The sequence below is a fragment of the Emydura macquarii genome, unplaced genomic scaffold (assembly GCF_026122565.2).
Source record: "Emydura macquarii macquarii isolate MOO-44397 ecotype Brisbane River unplaced genomic scaffold, CSIRO-AGI_Emac_v2 contig_1043, whole genome shotgun sequence".
Classification (NCBI taxonomy): Eukaryota; Metazoa; Chordata; order Testudines; family Chelidae; genus Emydura; species Emydura macquarii.
The window spans coordinates 15463193-15484602 of NW_027131180.1; the positions used below are offsets into that span (position 1 = coordinate 15463193).

At 39.3% G+C, this 21410-nt stretch overlaps 1 protein-coding gene across 3 annotated transcripts in view; it reads right to left on the reverse strand.

Annotated features, from left to right (window-relative positions):
- Nucleotides 1–749: 749 nt before the first annotated feature.
- The window catches only part of AGPAT3 (1-acylglycerol-3-phosphate O-acyltransferase 3), a 125204-nt gene continuing 104543 nt past the window's right edge, over nt 750–21410 (reverse strand). For 2 of the 3 annotated variants that reach the window (XM_067545170.1, XM_067545172.1), the window contains 7 exons: nt 16983–17152; nt 16603–16764; nt 12285–12438; nt 11725–11827; nt 7278–7353; nt 4821–5019; nt 750–4157 (listed from right to left, as the gene is read on the reverse strand). In XM_067545170.1, the coding sequence (XP_067401271.1) occupies nt 4069–4157; nt 4821–5019; nt 7278–7353; nt 11725–11827; nt 12285–12438; nt 16603–16764; nt 16983–17152 (953 nt within the window). In that variant the 3' untranslated portion in view covers nt 750–4068. Of the gene's footprint in view, nt 4158–4473; nt 4558–4820; nt 5020–7277; nt 7354–11724; nt 11828–12284; nt 12439–16602; nt 16765–16982; nt 17153–21410 lie in introns of those variants that run through there. The other variant, XM_067545171.1, reaches the window with a different exon arrangement.

Here is a 21410-nt window from a genome sequence, read left to right on the forward strand (position 1 = left end):
AGAAACAGATGCGCGCTTTTTCCATGAATACTAGGCAACCAGGAAAAATGACATAATCCTCATTATTGATCAGCAGGTAGGTGTACAGAGCCCTTCAAAGTGGTTTAAAGCAGAACAAAGGGCATTGCCCATGTTCTTTGTGCCCAAGAGAAACATTTCACTCAGTGGCACACAAAGTCAATACAAGAGCACATTCTGACTATCAGCCATAGTCAGCTTATGTTTGGCAAGAGACCTCTCTGAGCCAAAGGCTGTAAATGCCAATTAGTGAAACACAGGGAGTCCTCCTTCAGCAACAAATTGTTATGCTTTTATGACTGATGGGATGCAACGGTGCCAGCAGCCGGCAAGCACTCTTCCACCATGTTCTCCACAAGGCTGCTGAATTGGGTGAGCATGATGCTATCATGGTATTGCACATAGGAATTTGAGGGGGCATGACTTCCTCCTCCAGGCCAATGCTAAGGTGCTGCCAAGGCCCAGAAACTAAAATGGGTGCACGTTCAGTCTAGGAAGCCATTTGTTTCCTGACTCAGGGCTAACCTCCTCAGTAGTTGCCTGTGAAAGCTCCTCTGAGACCCCATGTCTACAGCTGGAGAATCTGAATTTTAATCCAAAAGATCTAACAATTAAAGCCTTGAAAGATGGGTGGGACAAAAGGGGAAATGTGTTCAGATTCTTAAAAGACTTATTAAAATTGTGAAAATCATGGGTGAAAATCAAAGACCAAAAAAAATAAATAAATAAAATTGATATATTTTTGTTTATTATTGCTCTCAGAGGGCTTGGCAGTCAATTATACAAGCTATTTTCTATTAAACCAGAAGAAAATAGTGAAAAATATAAAATCTATGCTCACTGTTCCAATCCAAGCCACTTGCTCATCTTCATTAGAGACATTTACTGCAGCTATTTCCAATCATGTTAATTTATACATACTCTGTATATATATATATATATATAATTATATATTTTAAAAAAGCTATCTGAAGAGACGAAAGTTCAAAATAAAAAGTTTTGCACTGTTTGTGCCGTGTACTGTGCAATGTTGTACATTTCAGTTTTCCAATGGTTACCGATATGTCTGCTTAGAACAGTAAAAATTAAGCAAATGATAATATAGTTACTGTACTTTCAAAACAAAGCACGACCAATATTTTATGATAAGAAAATAAAATACATTAGGCATGTGCTTATTCTCCCCTTGATGTACATGCACTAATCCCATTAACTCTAATTAGGAATTGCATGCACTAAGAGGAGACAAGACCTCTATAAAGAGAAGGGATTTTTAATCTTTTTCCCTGCCTACCACCTAACCCCTCCTTCCCACCACTAAGAAAGGGGAAGATTTGTAAATTCTGGTAGTGTCACCAGTAGCAAGGCCTCTGCTCACAGGTAACTATAAAGTATAACCAGTGGTCTTCCTGCTTTGCTCTTGTTACCAAAGCAAGTGCAATTTAAATATGTTGAGCATCATCTTCAGAAAGCAAGTATACAGCATCTGTTAAGTCTTCCTAACAAGCAAGAGTTATAAACATTACCCAATTAAGAGGAAAAAAAAGCAAGCCCACCTGCTTTGATCCTCTGGTTAGAAAACATCAAAGAAAACCAGAGACTTTGCTTTATCAGTGTTCAGAATTCTAACTGTTTAAAAAGAGTGCAAAAAATGCCTGGTAAGAAAACACACAATCATGGCTGTGTTCTACCCCTCAGAAGCCAGTGTTCAACTTCCACTGAAGTTAATAAGAGTTGTGCACCCTTTTTTCCCTTAGGAAGCATGGCATTCTAACACTGGGGCTGAGAGCGCAATGCATAACTGGGGATGGATCTAGCAAAAGACATGGATGCCATAAGACAATTTGAAAAATCTCTCATTAAAACAGATCCCAAATGAAGAGTCAAGTGCATGAAAAGTAATGATGAACAACCCCAAATGCAGCATTTCTGTAAACAATGAAATTACTCTAAAGTGTGAAGTTAAAAAGAAAATCTTTAAGGGCCAATATCTGTGAGGAAGATGTTAGAGCGAGTATGAAAAGAAGGTAAAATAGGACACTTTTACCTTTGGCTACCACAGCAAAGAAAAAATAAATCAATGTTTTAATGAGATCTGGCCTTCACAAAACTGAAATAAATATTCAAACAGAGCTTGGATTAAGATGAGAGTCAATACCACATCATTTGAACCTTTAGGGTCAAATTCTGCCCTCAGTTATACTTGGACAACACACTCACTGATCTCTGGAATATAGCAGAATGCAGAATTTAGCCTTCAACTTCAAGATATAAGCAGAATACCCATCTAAATACACATACAACAGCACTCTGCAGAACCTTAAAACTTGTGTTTGGAAAGAGATGGTACAGTCAAGGTTCTGATCTCCAGTTCTCAACAATAAGCCCAAAGGCCAAGTGATCAAAACTGTAAATATTAAAAACCCCTGAAGATACCCCAACCCCCAGCTAGTGTTTCCACCTCTAACAACATGGCTCATCTAGCAATATACCATGTATCAGTATCCAACCACAGTCAGCTAAGAAAAGCAGCACAGACTATTATATAGTCAGATCATGAATGGTGGAATCCTGGCTCCATTGATGCCAATGGCAAAACTCCTATTAATTTCAGTGCGGCCAGGATTTGATCCCTAAACACTAGAGCAAGTGATACTCAGACGGTGGCAAGTGGCTCTTTAATGTGTCTCCTGCGGCTCTTTGCAGCACATGATATTAAAACACTGTGTGATCTAATTATTAACCAATCTAAATTATTAACCAATCAGGATGCTTTTACTATGTTACTGGCCAACTGTAGTTGACAAAATAATACTTGGTCAGTCATTTTGCTGTGAGAATAATATATAAACAAACTAAATATTTCCCGTCATTCTGTTTAAATATGAATATATAGTACTAAGGTCAATGAAATCATCAATTCACACTACTGTGGCTCCTTTGGGTAATGCTAATTTGGCTCCTGAACCACTGAAGTCTGAGCATCACTTCAGTAGAGACATTAATGGCACCCTTTCTTTTTAGTGTTGCTGCAGATAAAGAAAAATCCTTTTCAAGACTGCTGTGCTGGTTTATGCTGATTTTCTCAGTAGACTGCTCTGGGGGACAATCAGTAGAGTGTGACTTTTGGTGATGACAAACATGAACAGAAATAAGCAAGAAACTTCAGGACAACTGAGTAAATAGCCTTCTTAACACAGGTCCAAATCTCAAAAAATGCTAAAAAAAAAAGCAAAGCAAAGCAAAGCAAAGCAAAACACAGATCCAAGGCATGTAAAGTATGAAACAGGGCATACAGTGCTCAAAAAACCAAAGTGGTGTATTGAGCTTTAACTGAGCTTTGACCGACTGGGGGAGGGGGGGGGGGAGAAAAGCCTTTAAACTGTCTTAATACTAGTGAATCTGATCTACAATATGTGCTTATCAGTAAAGTACCACTTCCATCAAAATTCCATTATCCATTTTCTTGTGGTACAGAAGTTATACGACGTTGTCTGAAAATAAGAAGTGCCTTCAATAAAATATACAAATTGGATTTTGTCTGTAGTCATGATAAAATGGCCTTTCCAAATGGCTTTCACCCAAGGAGCTGCTGTCAGTGAATTTCAGATGGGTTGTGTTTCCTGGAGCACACTCAGCACTGATGCTTGGAAACAACAAATATTAAATTGGCTTTAGCAAGAGAAAACATTCAATGGCTCCTATTGCAAAGCGAGTGTCAGATTCTTGAAAGATAAACCAGTGTGAGTGGTCATCTGAAGAAGTAGGTAGCTGTGTCCAGTATTTCTCGGCCCCTCTGCAAACAAAGCAAAAAGTTACCATTTTTTAGCCCAGATTTTCACCCCAAGTTTGAATACAGTGGTCCTTAAACAGGCAGAAAGCTGATGTTTTCTCTTCTCTTGATTCTTCCAATTTCTTCACTCTTGGCTCAAGTATTATTCATTAATATTAGTCACCAGTTAATAAGAAAAAGATAGTTTCTAAGTGTTTTTTTAATCAAGTTAATTTGATACCATAGTCTGGTTATATGTGCTGTGCTGCAGCTGTGAGTTATTCCTTTTTCTTGAATTCTTGGTTGCCATAGCTGGAGCCTTTCTCTATTTCGGTTACTCCTATCAGTCTACGGACTCCAAAGGAAGCTTTAAAATATAAAACAGAAATTGGATGTATATTACAACTGATTTAATGATAACATTACACAGAATTGATACCAGATGGGCCATTGGGATTGGATTCTGAGGCCACAGACTGAGAAATCAGTAGTGACTTCAGGCCATGAACTGTCTCCAATCTGTGCACACAGCTTCCATTGACTGAAGCTTAGGTTCAAGTACATGTGCTAAATCATTAAACCATAGGGCAGCCCAGATTTAAAGAAACAATATAAGTGTAATTAGTGCGCATTTGTTACAAGAAGCTGTATTGACAGCTCTGGAAGTTGACGTCTTCAGTTAATGACGGAACAGACTTAGTATGGACAACCTCAGTGCAAACTTCTTCACGCTACCCAGCCAATGCGCTTCACCCCTCATGAAGAGGCTACTCTGTGAATATTAATTAATATATTCAATATAACTTATGAGATAAGAGACAAACCTGCTTGAGTTTAAGACTTTTGAAATAATTGCTTTTCTATGCAAAAATGGAAACTTATTTAACTTGTTCTGAATTTTCATCCAAAATAACCAATTTCTGCAAGTATCAGTAACAGTAATCATACACAGAACTCATCAGAGCTAATGGCCACTAATGTATATATTGTGCTTTGGCATCATCTCTCTCTTCTCAATAATTTTCATTACCTGCTCCAACAAACCCCAAGAATGCTAGGATGAGAAGGGGTGATCCACTTGCAAAAATTCCAAAACCAAATGTGAAGAGAGGAGAGAGGAGGACAGTTGCCCAGAAGAGGAAGTTTAGGAGAGTCCATGGTCTTCTAGGAGGTTTAATCTGATCACCAGGAAATATGCCTTCCTGATTATACATCTCTTGTAAAGCGTCCTGGGAGAGAGAGAGGGAGGGGGGAAAAAAAAGAATGTTCCTGATTCAGGAATGTTAATTTTTGCATGAATAGTTCCAAGACTATAGAATTCTATAACACCATAAAAGCCCACATCTGTGGCAAGCACTATTAGAGTCTGTGGCAGGAATTTGTATTTTCTGTGGCCTGTTTGGCATTCCCTTAAGCTGCGACAACTGTCAGTTAATACTATAAACAAATATTTTGAACACTATTTAAAAATAAATGAATATAAACAGAAATCAAATATTGTCAGTCTACTTCCACCACTGTATACTAACCCCCCAGCTGTCAATGTGTTCAGACTTCAGAGAAGCTTTAACCCCAGAGAACTACTTAGACACTTCCCAGTCCTGTGCTGGGTGCATCTCTATTGCTCCTCCTTCCTATTTTTATTACCATAGAGTCAGGAACAATCTATAGAAGGTGCAGCGGAAAAGTGCTCCATTTGGAGCTAACAGAGTGAGACAAAACACAAGCTGACTAGCCGGGACAGCATTTCCTTGCAAGCCAAAAATACTGTGAGGCTTATTTCTGTGACCATAACCACAGAACTTCAGAAATCCATAAGCTCTGAACTAAGTCTTTAGAAAAGTGTGGCACTGAGAAACATCAGCCAAATGGTTACTGTGTCCACATTATTTTCTCAGTTTAAGATGATGATTTGTAAGCTGCATATCGTATGAAAAATCATTTATTTAACCTATTGCTATTTTAGCCTCCATTGACTTTATCAAAAAATGACATGCTCTAGGCATTCCCTCTTAATAATAAATCCTTTCTGAGACATGTACACCTTGTACAAAGAAAGCACGTTAGGAATTCCACCGCTAGAGTGGATATTCTAAGACCACTGAGATTAATTTATGTAAAAAAAAACCCACTTTAACAAAATTTGACACCAGTGTTGATACAGTCAATGTCAACGTCAACAAGAAACATCAAACTCGCCACTGTAGCCAATGCAGAGCATTCTGTCCATAGCATGTGAAATGGAGTGCTATCTGCTGTTCCCCCTTAACTCTACACTTACTCTACAGCAGAGAGGGCGAAATGAATGAAAAAGCAAAAAATAAAAATGTGCTCCAACACTCATCTACCAAAGTAGGATATTTCATGAAGTATCTTCATAATTTTCAAATGACTCTTAAGTCTATTTGACACATTGACATTCAAGATGCAAGAGGGGAGGAGAATAACTAATATTCTTTGTAAACAATTCTTGGTCCCTTTGCCCCAATTGTTTTGAGTATCTTCAGGATCTACAATAAATACGGTTACAATGAACAAAAGTGAAACTTGGGATGAGAATGCCAAGAACCTTAATGAACAATTTGTTGCCTGCCTACCGATTAAGTGAAGGTTTGGAAATGTTGTGATACAGGTCACCAAGACAGAAGAAAGCTTAGAAGTATCAGGATTTCTGTGCTTTTACTTTCCATGACAGTAGCAGCACAAAAATCAAGATATTAATTTCAAAACTTATGTACCAATGGACACAAGTCCAATCTATATAAACACAGGGCAAACTTTATGTACAGTTCTCTCCCTCTCCGCATAGGTCTCTAGTCAAGAAATTTACCAGCTAGGAAAAAGAATTTTGAACACCTGGAGAAAACTTTTGAGCACCTGGAGAATGCACTAGTTATATGCTCTGACAGCAGACTAACAGATCTGCCTGCATCATGTCAGAAACGGCAGCAGAGGTCTGGCAGGTGAGTGGACAGAGACAGACGAGTAGGCAGGAGAGAACAAAGACTAGCTCTGAAAAAGTTGCAGCACAGAGTCTCACTCTGTTAAATGTGTCCAAAATGAAGGGCCATCATTGGTTGAGAATGATCATGTGTCTATAGTCCCTAGAAACATCCATAGGTGGAACACAAGCATTTAAAATATATGAAAAATACCCCAAATCTGAAGGACGTAGCAAAAGAGCAGGTTACATAGGGTCTCCCCCAGTGGCGGCAGTGAGGTGGCGGGAGGGTTTGTAAAATCCCACAGCGTTTCCTTCAAAGCACAACCACCATTCCGTGGTCAAAGAGGAATGGATGGGGCTCACTTCAGAGCCTGCCAACACTGCTCCTTAAATCAACCTAAGAAATAGCTGCCAAATTACACACAGTGCTCCCATTTTCTCTCTCCCTCCAAAGGTTGAATGTGCATTGCTCAGCTCTTGACATGCCTGCACTCCTTAGAACATTACTTTATGTCAGATCCTAAAGAGAAAAAAGCCATTTACCTTTTCCTGGTATAGTTTATGAAGCCAGTTTGCAGCTTCCTTTTCATCTACAGGGATATCTTCAAGAGGAAATCTCCTGGTTTATTAAAGAGGGTTTAAAAAAAAAAAGAGTCTTAAAAGAAAAAGATAATCCAGATATTTATTTTACTTTAGATCTTTTCAAAGGAAGAGTTGCAATTCAATATATAGCAAAAACAGTCATAAGTTTTGAAATTGTAGACATTACCAAAGTCAAGCAGTGCAAATAAGAATCAGATAGCTTTTAACAGACACCACACCCCCAGTTCCCACTGAGATATTTGCATTCATGAAACAACAGCAGAATACATAATTCCTATCAAGTTCCGAGTCCCTCAGAAAGACATGTATTTCCTATTCAATTATTACTACATCTGCAATAGAGTTATCAGTGGTTAATAAATAAACTCTAGCTTACATTTTGATAAATAGAGCCTGACAACAAACTGGAAAATTAGTCACAAACATTTTCATAGCGAAAACAATCACCCTTTTTGGTTGAAAAATCAAAGTTTGGAAAATTGCAACCAGCTCTATTGAAACCTTTCCCTCTTCATATCCCCCTTCTAGTGACAATATGCTTATTTCCCTCCCATTCTACCGTCCTCTCAATCACTCTGCCCTCCCAACGATCAATCTCCAGCTTTCAAATTACTTCCCCTGTAGTGCCAGCCTTCTTGCTTTGCAATGTATAGATTCTGCACAGACCCTGGGATTATCTGCTGCTGATTTGCTGGTCAAAAGATGGTATCGTACCAGCACCAACAACATGAACTTTTGGCAGGCCCAACAGAATAAGTTGTAATTCTGGATATACACAGGGCATATTTTTGGCTAGAGCCTAAACCCACTTGAAATAAGAGTGTTTTAGGGTTCTTATCCAATCAGCCAACAGCTAGTCCAGTTTCATACAGTCTTGTACACCTGAGATGATGCAGGTAACACTGCCCCACGTTCACTACCATCTCCTTTCCCATAGGCACATCCCCCATGACCTGTATTAATTCTGACTGTACACCTTGTCATCTTCTGGAGGACAAGGGATGACCCTTTTCACTCCCCAGCCTGCAACTTTATGGGTGGCCAAGTAAAGGCCATAACACCCACTCCCATAAAAATGCCAAAGTATTTTGAGAGTAGCAGAAAATTGTCTGACCATCCCCTGAACTAGGGCAGCAAGAATGATCTCATGCTCCTTGGGACCACTCTAGACCACATGTTCTAGCTGGGATATCCCTTAGTCGCTAGTGTTCAACTGTAAGAGAACCACACTGGAGCATACACTTGGACTACATAAACAACTAAGAATTACGGAGATTCTATGCTTCTGCTGCAGCAGGGGCAAGGAATTTTCCCCAATTCTGCTACTTTATCCAGGGCAGAGTTGAGTCAAGTGGCTTCTGGTTCCCTGAAGACTTGGGGGAGTGGGAACCCAGTTCCAGAGCCAAAGAAGTCAGCCCTCAGAAACTGGGGAGGAGATTCAATGAGCAATGCTGCCTTAGTAGGTCCAAGTAAACCAGCACCAAGCTCTTCAAAGAGACTCTCTACAAAGTTTAGTTTGCAAACAAGGTTCACACATCCTTAGTTACGTAGCATTCTTTTGGAGGGTTGATGATAATCTGAATCCTCTGGGCAAACAGAAAAGACACTGATGGGAAAAAAAAATATCAGTGAGTTGGCCAATGACCAGGTCCACAGTTCATACATGCAGAAAAATAATCTGTAAAATATAAATGGCCCCACACACACACACACACACACAAAGGTAGTGCTACGCAGTGCTCTGAAAGACACAGGCAACATGTTGTAGATAGTTAAATCACTAACGTGATATTTAGTTTCTGAGACTAGCTTTATCAAGAAGGATTGCACCAATAATAAAAACCGTCATTCACTGAAAGCTGTCTTCCAAAGTCATCATTGCACTGAAATCGCCACTAGAGGGTATTCTCAGCAATACCATTTTGATGATTTAGGAGGATTATTTCAATTCTCTGGAGTCCATTATGAATGAAGACTTGCAAAGTGTGCAAACAGACTTGGCCACTCATCTCTGTGCAGCGGACAGCATATACCTTATGCTCAAAACTTGAACTCACATGGCTTCCTTTTTTTGGCCTAAGCCAAGTCTGCAGGCTCATCAAGGATGCCACATGTGCTGAGTTTTCAGTAAGAGGACAGAACCATACAGCCTGTGAGAGGGAAATGCATGCTAGCTACAACCTACCAGCGAGTGCTCACCATACTGTACTTGTGTTTAACGTCTGGAAAGATCAGAATCAGTTTTGTATTTGCCCAAAGCAGCATTGTAGGAATGTCTGATTATTGGAAAAACTGTTTCCAGTTGACATTAGCCCCACCACACCCTCCCAGAACCTTAAATAAGGTAGTTTCAAACACAGTCAAGTGTCTCAAAAAGGCACATTCACCTCACAAATAAATATGTATGTTTAAAATAAGAGCAGACTAAACAATTCAGTAGTTACTTTAGTAACGGGGCACAATTAGTCAGGTAAGCTCACCTAGCACTAATACCCCAGCCTCTTCTCTAAGGTTGGCTGAAAGCCACACATTGGTATTAAGTGGATGAAGCTGTTGTTTCAATGCACAAATATCCAGATATTTACTTGTACATACTCACCCATATCTAGTTTTCCATGCTGTGGGCACTTACAATTGACTAGGGAAATCATACTCAGCACATATGCAATGCACTATTACTAATTTGTAACTTGTTTCTCCACTTAGCAAAGCATACGTTCCTCATTGGGAATACATACACGGCAAGCGTGAAGAGAGAAAGTGAAATCAGTTTGAGTTATCCAACTGCAAAAGATATTTGGAAAACTTCCTGAAGGCATTTCTGAATGCATGCCTGTCCCTTCTCCATGCCCGGATAATTCCCAAAATGGTCAAATGGAATTGTACCAGGTTTCCATCCCCAACTACAGCATATATTTCACCCGCTTCTAGACTGGCAGCTCTTGCTCTACAATTTGCAAAATTGTTGCTGCTACCTTACAATGTTAAAGGCCTGGGAGAGACTCCCAAGAAGTCCTCCCCAATCAGGTTCAATACAACACACAACAACTTGTATTGAAAAGAAGAATAAACTGGGCCAATAGCTTGGTGGTAGCATACTCCAGTGAAGTGCTCAACACCCAAAGGAGAAAAAAAAAACCCTCAGGTTATTCAACAGCAACCTCTCTAGCAGAGTAAGGTAGTGTTTCATACTCCCATGGGGCACAGAAAAGACACAAAATGGGGAGGGAAGAGACAGACCTCTCAATTGTTGTTCGGAATCGCAGCGGTTTTTTTTTTTTTTTTAAAAGGAAGTCTCAAGTTGTTTCAATTGCGGAGAAAATCTTCAAAGCTGAAGGTAATAGAAACTGTCTAGTTAGCAGAGGGTCTGAAACAGTAGTTGTGAGGGACTGACTGCCTCGATTTATTTCAATGGGTGCTAACTCAGATGCTAATGACGACACTTTAAATATCAACACTTAATTATTTGCAGTGTTGTTGTAGCCATTGGTCCCAGATTATGAGGGACACAAGGTTGGTGAGGTAATATCTTTTATTAGACCAACTTTCTGTTGTTGGAAGGGACAAGCTTTCGAGATTCACAGAGCTCTTCTTTAGGTCTGGAGAAGGAAACTAGAGTGTCCAAGCTAAATACAAGGAGAGACAGATTATTAAGCATAAGGGGTTCACACATGTTGTAAGAGACCACTTAAAATTAAGTTGGCAATCAAAAACCTCTGCAGTCATAGGGCAATTAATAGGAAGCAGAATGTGTTAAAAATTGTTGAAATGGGGCATAAAACAACCAGCATGTCTGTGAAATCCATGGTTTTTAGTGTCTAGCAGAGTTATGAATTTAAATTCCCAGGGTTTGATATGGAGTGATCATTTTGTGAAAAGAATTCACCCATGGGTGATAGGATATTTCTGTTTTACCGTTTTTCTGTATGAATTCATTAAAATTAACATTGTGAATTCAGTGATAATCTAAGTCACATAAGAAAAGAGAGGAATTATCATATTATGCAGATCTACACAATCCATTATGAGAGATTGCTCATTTTGGGAAGGATTTCAACACCACATGGCAAAATTGAAGGGAGGGCATGACTGGTTTCACGTTCTTGATTCTGGAGGGTGGAGGCGAATGACGGATTACAGGAGTAATCTTAAAAGTTCCACTCTTAAAAGTTCTACCTAGTTTCTTCTGGCCTGATAGGTGATGGCTGTTACATGGGCTCTTGAAAATGGGACTAGTTTGAACCATAGGGAAATCAGAAGATCCTTAGGGCATGCAGAGGAACATCCTCAGGGGATAGGGTGATGAATGACATTTTCCTACCAGTTTTGGACACACAGTGTCCAAACACAAACCTTGTACTTATCACATCCATTATTAGACGCTCACCTTACACACATATCTGCTTCATATTTCTTTCCATAAAGGATTCCTAATAAAGATGGGTTCTTGTTTCCTCTGAAGTTTAGTGTGACATCATACACTGCTGAAACTGTTGCAAGACAGAAAATATCGCTATTAACCTCAGCATCCCAAACATCGAGTTCGCTGGTGTTCAAGTTTTAAACAGAAACAAACCCTGATGCAAACATTGTTTTAATAAAACTGAGTGGCAAAATATTTCAAAACCCACAGGTAGTATTTACCCAATCTAATCAATGGCAGAGTATATCCATCACTTCACAGGAGTGTTGTGAGAGCTGATTGATTACGCAATGTTTAAAGATAGAAAGTATTAATTTGAAAATTAAAACTATAACAAATTAATACATTTTAAAGATTGTTTTGCAAATGGACTCCAGTGGTTCAAATGAACCTTGATGTCATCCCAGGGCAATCCTGAGTCTGTATTATCACCTACTTACCAAATGCAATGAATATGCTGAACTTTAATACATAATAATGCACATTATTTGTAAGGTTTAGAACAAACATCAGCTCACCCATACCTGTTCCCCTGAGACACTGGACAGCAGTGGTGAAACCTTTGGTTCTGGGCAACAGATGATATTTCAGTTTAGGCAACCCTTTGGATTCAGCCACCTCCATGCTGATACGATGCTTGGTCTCTGTAAAACGAGTTCCTTCACAATACAGGAGAAACTAGCATACAAACAAGAGGGAAAACAAGGGTATTTCATAAGAAGAAATGACTGTGCAGTGCAGATTTGGAGCTCTTACAGGACAGACAGACACACCCCATTTCTCCTTTGTTCTTCAGATACCAGGCATCAGAGCCATCTTACAATTCTTCAGTGGCATAACTGAATATATAGATCCTATTATCTGAGAATTACAACCAGCAGTTTGCTGCACAGTATCCACTTTCAGAACACAGATAATGAGAGCCTGGTCTCAAAGAATGTGGAACACATATGCAAATATTCAGAGATGCAAATAAAACTAAAGCACCTTTTTGGATTTCAGTTTATTTACTTTTTTTCGAATCAAGCAAATAAGTTACACATATACGCATACATACATGTACCCCTCCCCTCCAATTCCAGCTGAAACATTACTTCCTTTAAAAGTCACAATACTCAAAAATTCATGACCATGACTTCAGTTTCAACTTCCAACTCAGCTCCAAGAAACAAATAATTTCCAATACTAAATAAGGAAATTTTGTTCTCTGCCACAAAGATGTAAATCTCACTAAAGCCAGTGGAATCTGCACTTGTTTTAAGAAGAGCAGATTTTGATCTAGGTAATATAAAAGTAAAGCCTCGTAAGTACTGATACCAAATTTAAGGTCATACAGATCTAAAAGGTTAATGCTATAACTGACGATGGTTAAAAGAGCATTATAGGAAAAAATACCTGAAAAGTCATAACATGAGAGGGGCTGGTATTGTAAGTGAGAGAAGGCAATTCAAACACATACATGCCCATTTCAAAGCAAACATATTAGCCAGAAGTATCTAAGTATTTTCCTTTTTTAGGGCAGGATGAAGGGGAGACTGATGCACTCACCCTTGCACCACCAGTTCGACTGCACTCCAGGTAGCTATTGACAAAGGCTGAAATCCTCCACTACACGCCTTAAAGAAAGCACAGGGAAGACAGATCTGTGGCTCCCAGGCCACCACCCCACATCTTCCCCTTTTGGAAATGAAGCCAGAAGCAAAACTAATAGGAATAGACAAAAACAGGTACATTTTCTGGGCTCCACAGAGGTGAATTTGGATTTTTGGCCATTCTGAGTGGCTGGAACCTATTTTCCCACTTCTCTTGGCCTCATTTTAGCTCAGTGGCATTGCTGCATGCCTAAACTTGTGTGTACACAAGTCTCTGCATCACAGAAAAGCCAGAAAGGGAAAATTGATACTACTCATAGTAGCACTAAATTACAATGCTTAATTGCTGTAATTCTCAGTGCACTTGAAAAGAAAGTCCTGCTAAAAATGTGGAAACCAGAAATTCTCTCAATTTTGATAAAGTCACCCTACATCTGTTATGTATCAGTGCTGTTGTCTCTCTACCTTTCTATTTAGTATATATAAATACTACATAAAAAAACCTACATTAAATGAACGTTAAGGTTGCAAAGTCAAGCACTCCAAAGTTAGGAAATGCCAGAATGAAGGTCATAATGCAATATTAATTCAACACCATCATGCCTATGCATTATGAAAGTCTTTGTCAAACATCACACGGCAGTGATGTGGCAGTGACAAGAGTAGAAGAAACCATCTCTCTTGGGTCTCAGTCAAGTGCCTTAAACATAATAACTGCCCTTCTCTTCTTGCAATCTCTGCCTCCTTCACTGCCCATCCTGTTCACTGAATGAGCCAGGAGTAGTGTACAACAAATACTATGGGATTATGTAATTAAAGATTACCATAATGCAAATGCACAAGGAGACGCAATGAAGTTCATACAGCCAACCTTAATTCTGGCGTTTCCTAACTTTTGAGTGCTTGACTGTGTAACCTAAAAGTTCTTTTAATGTAATTTTTGTATATACATTTCCTAGGCTTTTTAAAAACAATCTGAACCCACTCAGAAATTCCATCACATGGAACCATACTGACCCTCTGAGCCATCAGTATGACTGGAGCCCAGGACCTTTAACTGTGCAGCACAGACCTCTAACCACTTGAACTACAGGAATAAATGGTAGTAGTAGCAGGCTGTTATCTTCCATGTGGGCCAGCCACAGGAGGAGACATGAGACATACTTTACCTATGGCTTACAGAGTTATAGACAGTGGAGATATGTTGGGAAACAAGAATGGTAGTTTCCATTTCTGGCTCTTGGGGAAACAGGAATCCTGGTTTCTATTTCTTAGTCTGGAGGGAGTGTGCCTGAGTGGTTACAGAATGACAATGTGGCTAAGTAGATGAGATTTGCCCTATTAGAAACCTAATATCAATTCCAAACTCTGCCAGAAGTGACTTTGTGCAACTTCTCGGCAGTTACTTTACTTGTGAAGTTTCGGAATGATATCTGTCTGCCTCTTAAGGGGTATGAGGCCTCACTCAATAATAAGGGCTGTGAAGTGCACATAATCAACACTGGTTAGTAGAAGAGCTGAGACTAGAGCTCAATTTCCTCATAACTCCCAAACAAGGGCACCTTCCCCAAAACCAATGGGAGAAGTGTGACTGCTGCTGTTGAACCCCTGGTCTGGAGCTCTAGCTCTGTGTCTGCCATTTAGGAGGCTTAGTGTGGGTGGAAGCATGCTCTCTGAAGATGGAATGTTCAGAGATTTTACCAGCAAGCCTCTAGCAGGCTTTACTGATCATGAGCAAATGTTGATTTGAAGAGGGTATATAACTCTGGGTGTATTTTATGGGGAATACATAAAGCATTTTACTAACCCTAGGACTATCTCCCTTTCAAATTTCAACTGACTGTTCCAAAATGGAGGCACTAGAGCTCTTGAAACAGGTAGTTTTATGTAACTTTATTTTTTTTGTTAATATTGGCAAAAACTACCTCTGTTTCACTAGCCTCTTTCTCAAAAGTGACAACCATTTTCACTAAAACATTCAGTCTGAGGCAGAGAGCAAGCACAGACCAGATGGTTAAGCATAAGAAACTGACCACAGGGGCTTATCATGCAAAGTGTGAAGCCACCTTAACTGTAGGCATCACTACTAGCTCCACCTATAAAAGATGATTTTCAATAAAAATTATGCTGCGAAAGAGCTGGAGATAATGCTGTTGTCCTGAACAACTTTTCCCCTTCTCAGAAAACCTTTTCTGTTCACGCTGTTTGTGGACTATATCTGCTCACATAGCCACTGGACTGCGGGTTTAATTACTTTGTAAAACATTTTGCGATGTATTGGGCATGGTAGGTGCTATGTGGAGCGAAAATCTTTTCAGCACCTTTTATAGCGATGCTTGGTACTATTGGAGATGAGGCTTTTGGCCCACGAAGGAATTTACAACATGGACCTTTTAGCTTGCATTTGGAGACTGAAATGTATCACACAGGTTCTCAAGACTGACGGAATTTATTTTTAAATAGACTCAGATCAAATTAAATTCTCTGCGGTGAGAAGTCATGGATACATTAGCTCAAAAATGTGAAGCCATGAAGGTATCTTTCAGAGTATTAAACTTTTTTTCTGGTTTAATTATGGATGTTGTATTATTGTAATATTCCTCCACAAAACTGAGCTTAGTGAACTGGTGGGTGTATATATAAAGGAGATGTGTACTTCAAAGGCAGGTGGAGACTTCTGTATATTCTTGCAGATTCCTCAAAAGCCTGTACAATTTTACTGAGCAAAGAGAATGCACTGATGCAAAACTTTCCATTGTAATCTACAACCTTTGCGAATCTCTCTCTTTTCTTTTCTTTTTTTTTAAAAGGATATGTTTATTTAAAGCCTGGTAAATTTAGCCTAGGTTCACAAGTTCAGTAGGAAAACTTGAATAATTTATTTTTGTGTAAAGAGAGTTATGGGAAGTGGCTTCATCCTTTTAGGAGGGAAAACAAGTTGTCAGTTTTGAGTCACAAAAGCTTAGGTTTCTACTGCTAAATACTTCGAAAAATACTTATGCATGTTTCCCAACAATTTTCAAAATGGCATTCAAGCCAATAACAGAGTGTAATGGCATCACCTCACAAAGAAGTATGGTTAGTATCTGCTGAAGCCACCTGAAACAAGGCATACGGCTATACACTTCACATGTAAGCACAGGAAGAAGGGAACACTTTTAAATATGAAGCTAACACACCACACAAATACAGTCTTCATCATTCCACTCTAAGCCGAGGAGACACTATATATAAAGGATCGGACACTTACCCACATATATTCAGGGTAATCAGACAAACGTTTTAATCCTTCAATAACTGTATTTCTGTCTTCTTCCCATTTCCTTTTGCAGAAAACGATCTCAAGGAAGTACCACGTCCAACCAATCAGGGGCACATACAACAGTTCTTTCTTAGCAAGAACTTTGGAACTCTGGAAGAAAACCCCCCCAGTGACTTTTGATTATTTATATATGTCAGACCTAAACGAAAGCACTAAGGTTGGGATATTCAGAAGTGCTCAGCACTTGCCTAGCTCTGACCACGTTGAAGTCAACGGGAGTTTTTTGGAAAATCCCACCACAAAGAAAAACCAAACACAGGATATATATATTAAACCCAGATGAAGGGAAAGTTCGCAGAATCACTCACCCCCAGCACTCCAAAGCGTTCAGTCATGGTCCATCCACACAAGAAGTCAATTTCAAAGTTGTGATTCAAGATGATGATGACATGTTCTTTTCCAAATTTATCCACTGTGGCCTGGTCTGAGAATAAAGTGCATTCTGTGCCTGACCACCATTCCAGCAACATTACTAATTCTGAATAATATGGTAAGGGGGGGAGGGGAAAGACACAGGTTAGGTGTAATGTTTCACTTAACACATTTAATATCCTCTGTCCATCCCAATCCCATTCCAAACTTTTCTAGACCACAATGCTTATCATCTTTTCAATCCATCCTGCTGAGGTGGCTGGTTTTTGTTATAGTTATATAGATTAAATGAGTTCTCAGACTGACATACACCATGAATCGTATGCTTTCATATTTATGCTACCACCCTTTTAATTAGGATTTAGGCAATGGGATAAATACTTTAATGGATAATTGAAAACACACTTAAAACGATGAATTTAGCCCTGGATTATTATTTTAAATTCAAGTTTCATCGTAAATTCAAGATTTCACAAACACCAACAAAACACTTCCATACACCTTTGAACCTGAAAGCAGGCCATTCAGCGGTAGACCTTTCTACTAAATTGGTACATCTCCTCCTAGGTGGAACACAAATTATGCATAGACTCAACCTAATGTTTTCACTTATTATGAAATATGCTTGACTGAAGTAAACAAACAAATATAATGAGCTTTTAAGGGGCAGATGCTATAGGAATTTCTGTAGTATATTTTAATACTAAACACAGGACTGTAATATTTCTGTATTAGGGTTACCAACATGGAGTCAGAACACATGGGGGAAGAATTGGGAGTGTTCAGAGAAATTAATGAGTAAAAACAGAAAGAGAAATTGCTTCTCTTTTATTCATAGGTGTTAGAACTAAGGATGATGCCATACCCCCTGGCTTGAAGTGCTTTCCATCATATGCAGGATTTACAGTTTGGTTCAATGACTCTCAGCATCCACTATACATATTGTTCCAGCACCCCTGTTTTATTCAGCCTACAAAAGAAGGAAAGGGAAAGAGATGATCCCTTTCCCTCTCCCTTCTCTAACTCCTTTGCACTTTTGTGTTTCCGATATCCTCTATCCCAGCTTTTCCTCTGTCTCATTCATTACCCATCCCTTTTATCTTTCCATCCCTTCTCCTCATATTTAGAATTCCCACCACCAATTTAACATTCATTAACATAGCTGCCACTGCTACCCCACTTCTCTCACTTGAGGACAGAGTGACAAGATGGGAGTCGCTGCTTGTGGAATGGGACAGTTGAACCAAAGGTGAGAAGAATTAATTACTCCAGTAAGTAAGTTTACTTCCATGTAGATTGCCACCAGCCAGGTCTCTTATTTCAGGCTCTCTGATTGCAGGGACTTGCCATAGTTAAAGAGTTTGCTGGGATCCGTGAGGCTCTCAGTCACTGTGAACTGGAGTCTCCACTGTTCCTGCCAACTTTCTTTCAAGTCTCTGGTACAATTAAATTGGGGTAGTGCAACATAAAAAGAAAGAATGAAAATTACAGGCAACGACATAAAAGCAAAATATATGTGGTCACCATTCTGGGTGAAGTCTCTTCTCAATATGTATGAATAAGTTCCATTCATACTAGTGGAGTGGTGCATGTGAACAGAGAAAGGAAGATTAGTCTGGTCTATAGTCACTGTATCCAGTCACGTAACTGCACAGAACTTTACAGATGAAGAACTCTCTCCTTTGTCCTTTGGTTTAACTAGGTCAGACTGGCTCTCTTCTTGGCCTTTACCTAGTATTCAATGTCAGATGCTTGCTACACTGTGACACTACTAGGCCAGTTGACAGCTCTTCCCCAGGCTGCAAGCATTCACTAAGAACAAACGAACTCATAGCTGGATACCAGACCAGTTAACCTGTATGTTAGTTTTGCTCAAAATAGGTATTAGTCTTATAAGAATATATTTAGTGCTAAGATTCTATGAAATGCCTGTAAATTGCTGCATGCATTAATCTCACTTATAATGTCGGTATTCCATGCTATAAGGAAATATGCAAGTTTTGCTTTATAACTTTGAAAATGTTTGCTCTGAACTTGTGAACCCAGACATGGCAATTGTCCCATCCCTACTCCCCTGCACCCATCCGGAAGGACTATCAAAATCAGATGGGCATCAAGAAATACTGAAATACAAAGGATTTGTCAATGGCCCTATCGTGCCTTGGAAATGCTATGTGCAAGAAAGCTCATCCTGTGGACTTGGAAGCAGAATGAAGGAAATAAAGAGTTCAAGAGAGTTGGCAGTTTTTCAGAGAGACATTATTAAGGATACAAAAGCAAACTATCCCACTGTGGAGAAAGATAGGGAGTACGGCAAGAGACCACCCTGGCTTACCAGGAAATCTTCAATGATCTGAAACTCAAAATAGAGTCCCACAAAAAGTGGAAACTAGGTCAAATTACAAAGATGAATATAAACAAATAACACAAGTAAGTAGGGACAAAATTAAAAAGGCCAAAACACAAAACTAGCTGGGGTAACAAAAGGGTAACAAAAAACATTCTACAAATACATTAGAAGCAAAAGGAAGACCAACGACAGGGTAGGCCCATCATTCAATGAGGGGGGAAAATACAATAACAGAAAATGTGGAAATGACAGAAGTGCTAAATGACTTTGTTTCAGTTTTCACCAGAAAGATTAGTAGTGATTGGATGTCTAACATAGTGAATGCCATGAAAATGAGGTAGGATCAGAGGCTAAAACAGGGAAACAACAAATTAAAAATTACTTAGACAAGTTAGATGTCTTTAAGTCACCAAGGCCTGATGGAATACATTCTAGAATACTCAAGGAGCTGACTCAGGAGATATCTTGAGCCATTAGTAATTATCTTCAAAAAGCCTTGGAAGACAGGAGAGATTCCAGAGGACTGGAAAAGAGCAAATATAGTGCCAATCTATAAAAAGGGGAATAAGGACAACCCAGGGAATTACAGACCAGTCATCTTAACTTCAATACTGGGAATGATAATGGAGCAAATAATTAAGCAATCAATTTGCAAATACCTAGAAGATAAGGTGATAAGTAACAGTCAGCATGGATTTATCAAGAACAAATCGTGTCAAACCAACCAGATAGCTTTCTTTGACAGGATAACAAGCCTTGTGGATGGGGGGGGAAGCGGTAGATGTGGTATATCTTGATTTTAGCAAGGCTTTTGATACTGTCTCGCATGACCTTCTCATAAACAAACTAGGGAAATGCAACCTAGATGGAGCTACTATAAGGTGGGTGCATAACTGGTTGGAAAACCATTCCCAGAGAGTATCAGTGGTTCACAGTAAAGCTGGAAGGGCATATCAAGTGGGGTCCCACAGGGATCAGTTCTGGGTCTGGTTCTGGTTCTGTTCAATATCTTCAGCAGTGATTTAGATAATGGCATAGAAAGCACACTTATAAAGTTTGTGGATGATATCAAGCTGGGAGGGGTTGCAAATTCTTTGGAGGATAGGATTACAACTCAAAATGTTCTGGACAAACTGGAGAAATGGTCTGAAGTAAATAGGATGAAATTCAACACGGACAAATGCAAAGTGCTCCACTTACAAAGGAACAATCAGTTGCACACATACAAAATCGGAAATTACTCCCTAAGAAAGAGTACTGCAGAAAGGGATCTGCGGGTCATAGTGGATCACAAACTAATTATGGGTCAACAGTGTAACACTGTTGCAAAAAAAAAGCAAACATCATTCTGGGATGTATTAGCAGGAGTGTGGTAAGCGACACCTAAGAAATAATTCTTCCACTCTACTCCTTGCTGATTAGGCCTCAACTGGAGTACTGTGTTCAGTTCTGGACACCACATTTCAGGAAAGATGTGAACAAATTGGAGAAAATCCAGAGAATAGCAACAAAAATTATTAAAGGTCTAGAAAACATGACCTATGAGGGAAGATTGAAAAAATTGGGTTTGTTTAGTTTGGAGAAGAGAAGACTGAGGGAGGATAACAGTTTTCAAGTATATATAAGGTTGTTACAAGGGAGAGGCTGAAAAATTGTTCTTGTTAACTTCTGAGGCTAAGACAGAAGCAATGATCTTAAATTACAGCAAGGGTGGTTTAGGTTGGACATTAGGAAAACTTCCTAACTGTCAGTGTAGTTAAGCACTGGAATAAATTACTTGTGATGGTTGTGGAATCTCCTTCATTGGAGATTTTTAAGAGCAGGTTAGACAAACACCTGTCAGGAATGGTCTAGATAATACTTAGTCCTGCCATAAGTACATGGGACTGGAATAGATGACCTCTCAAGATCCCTGCCAGTCCTATAATTCCTATGATCCGATGAAACAAAGTCAAAGGAAAATTTTCCATCTCTTCGCTGTTTGAACTCTGACTGCACTAGGGATACCACACTA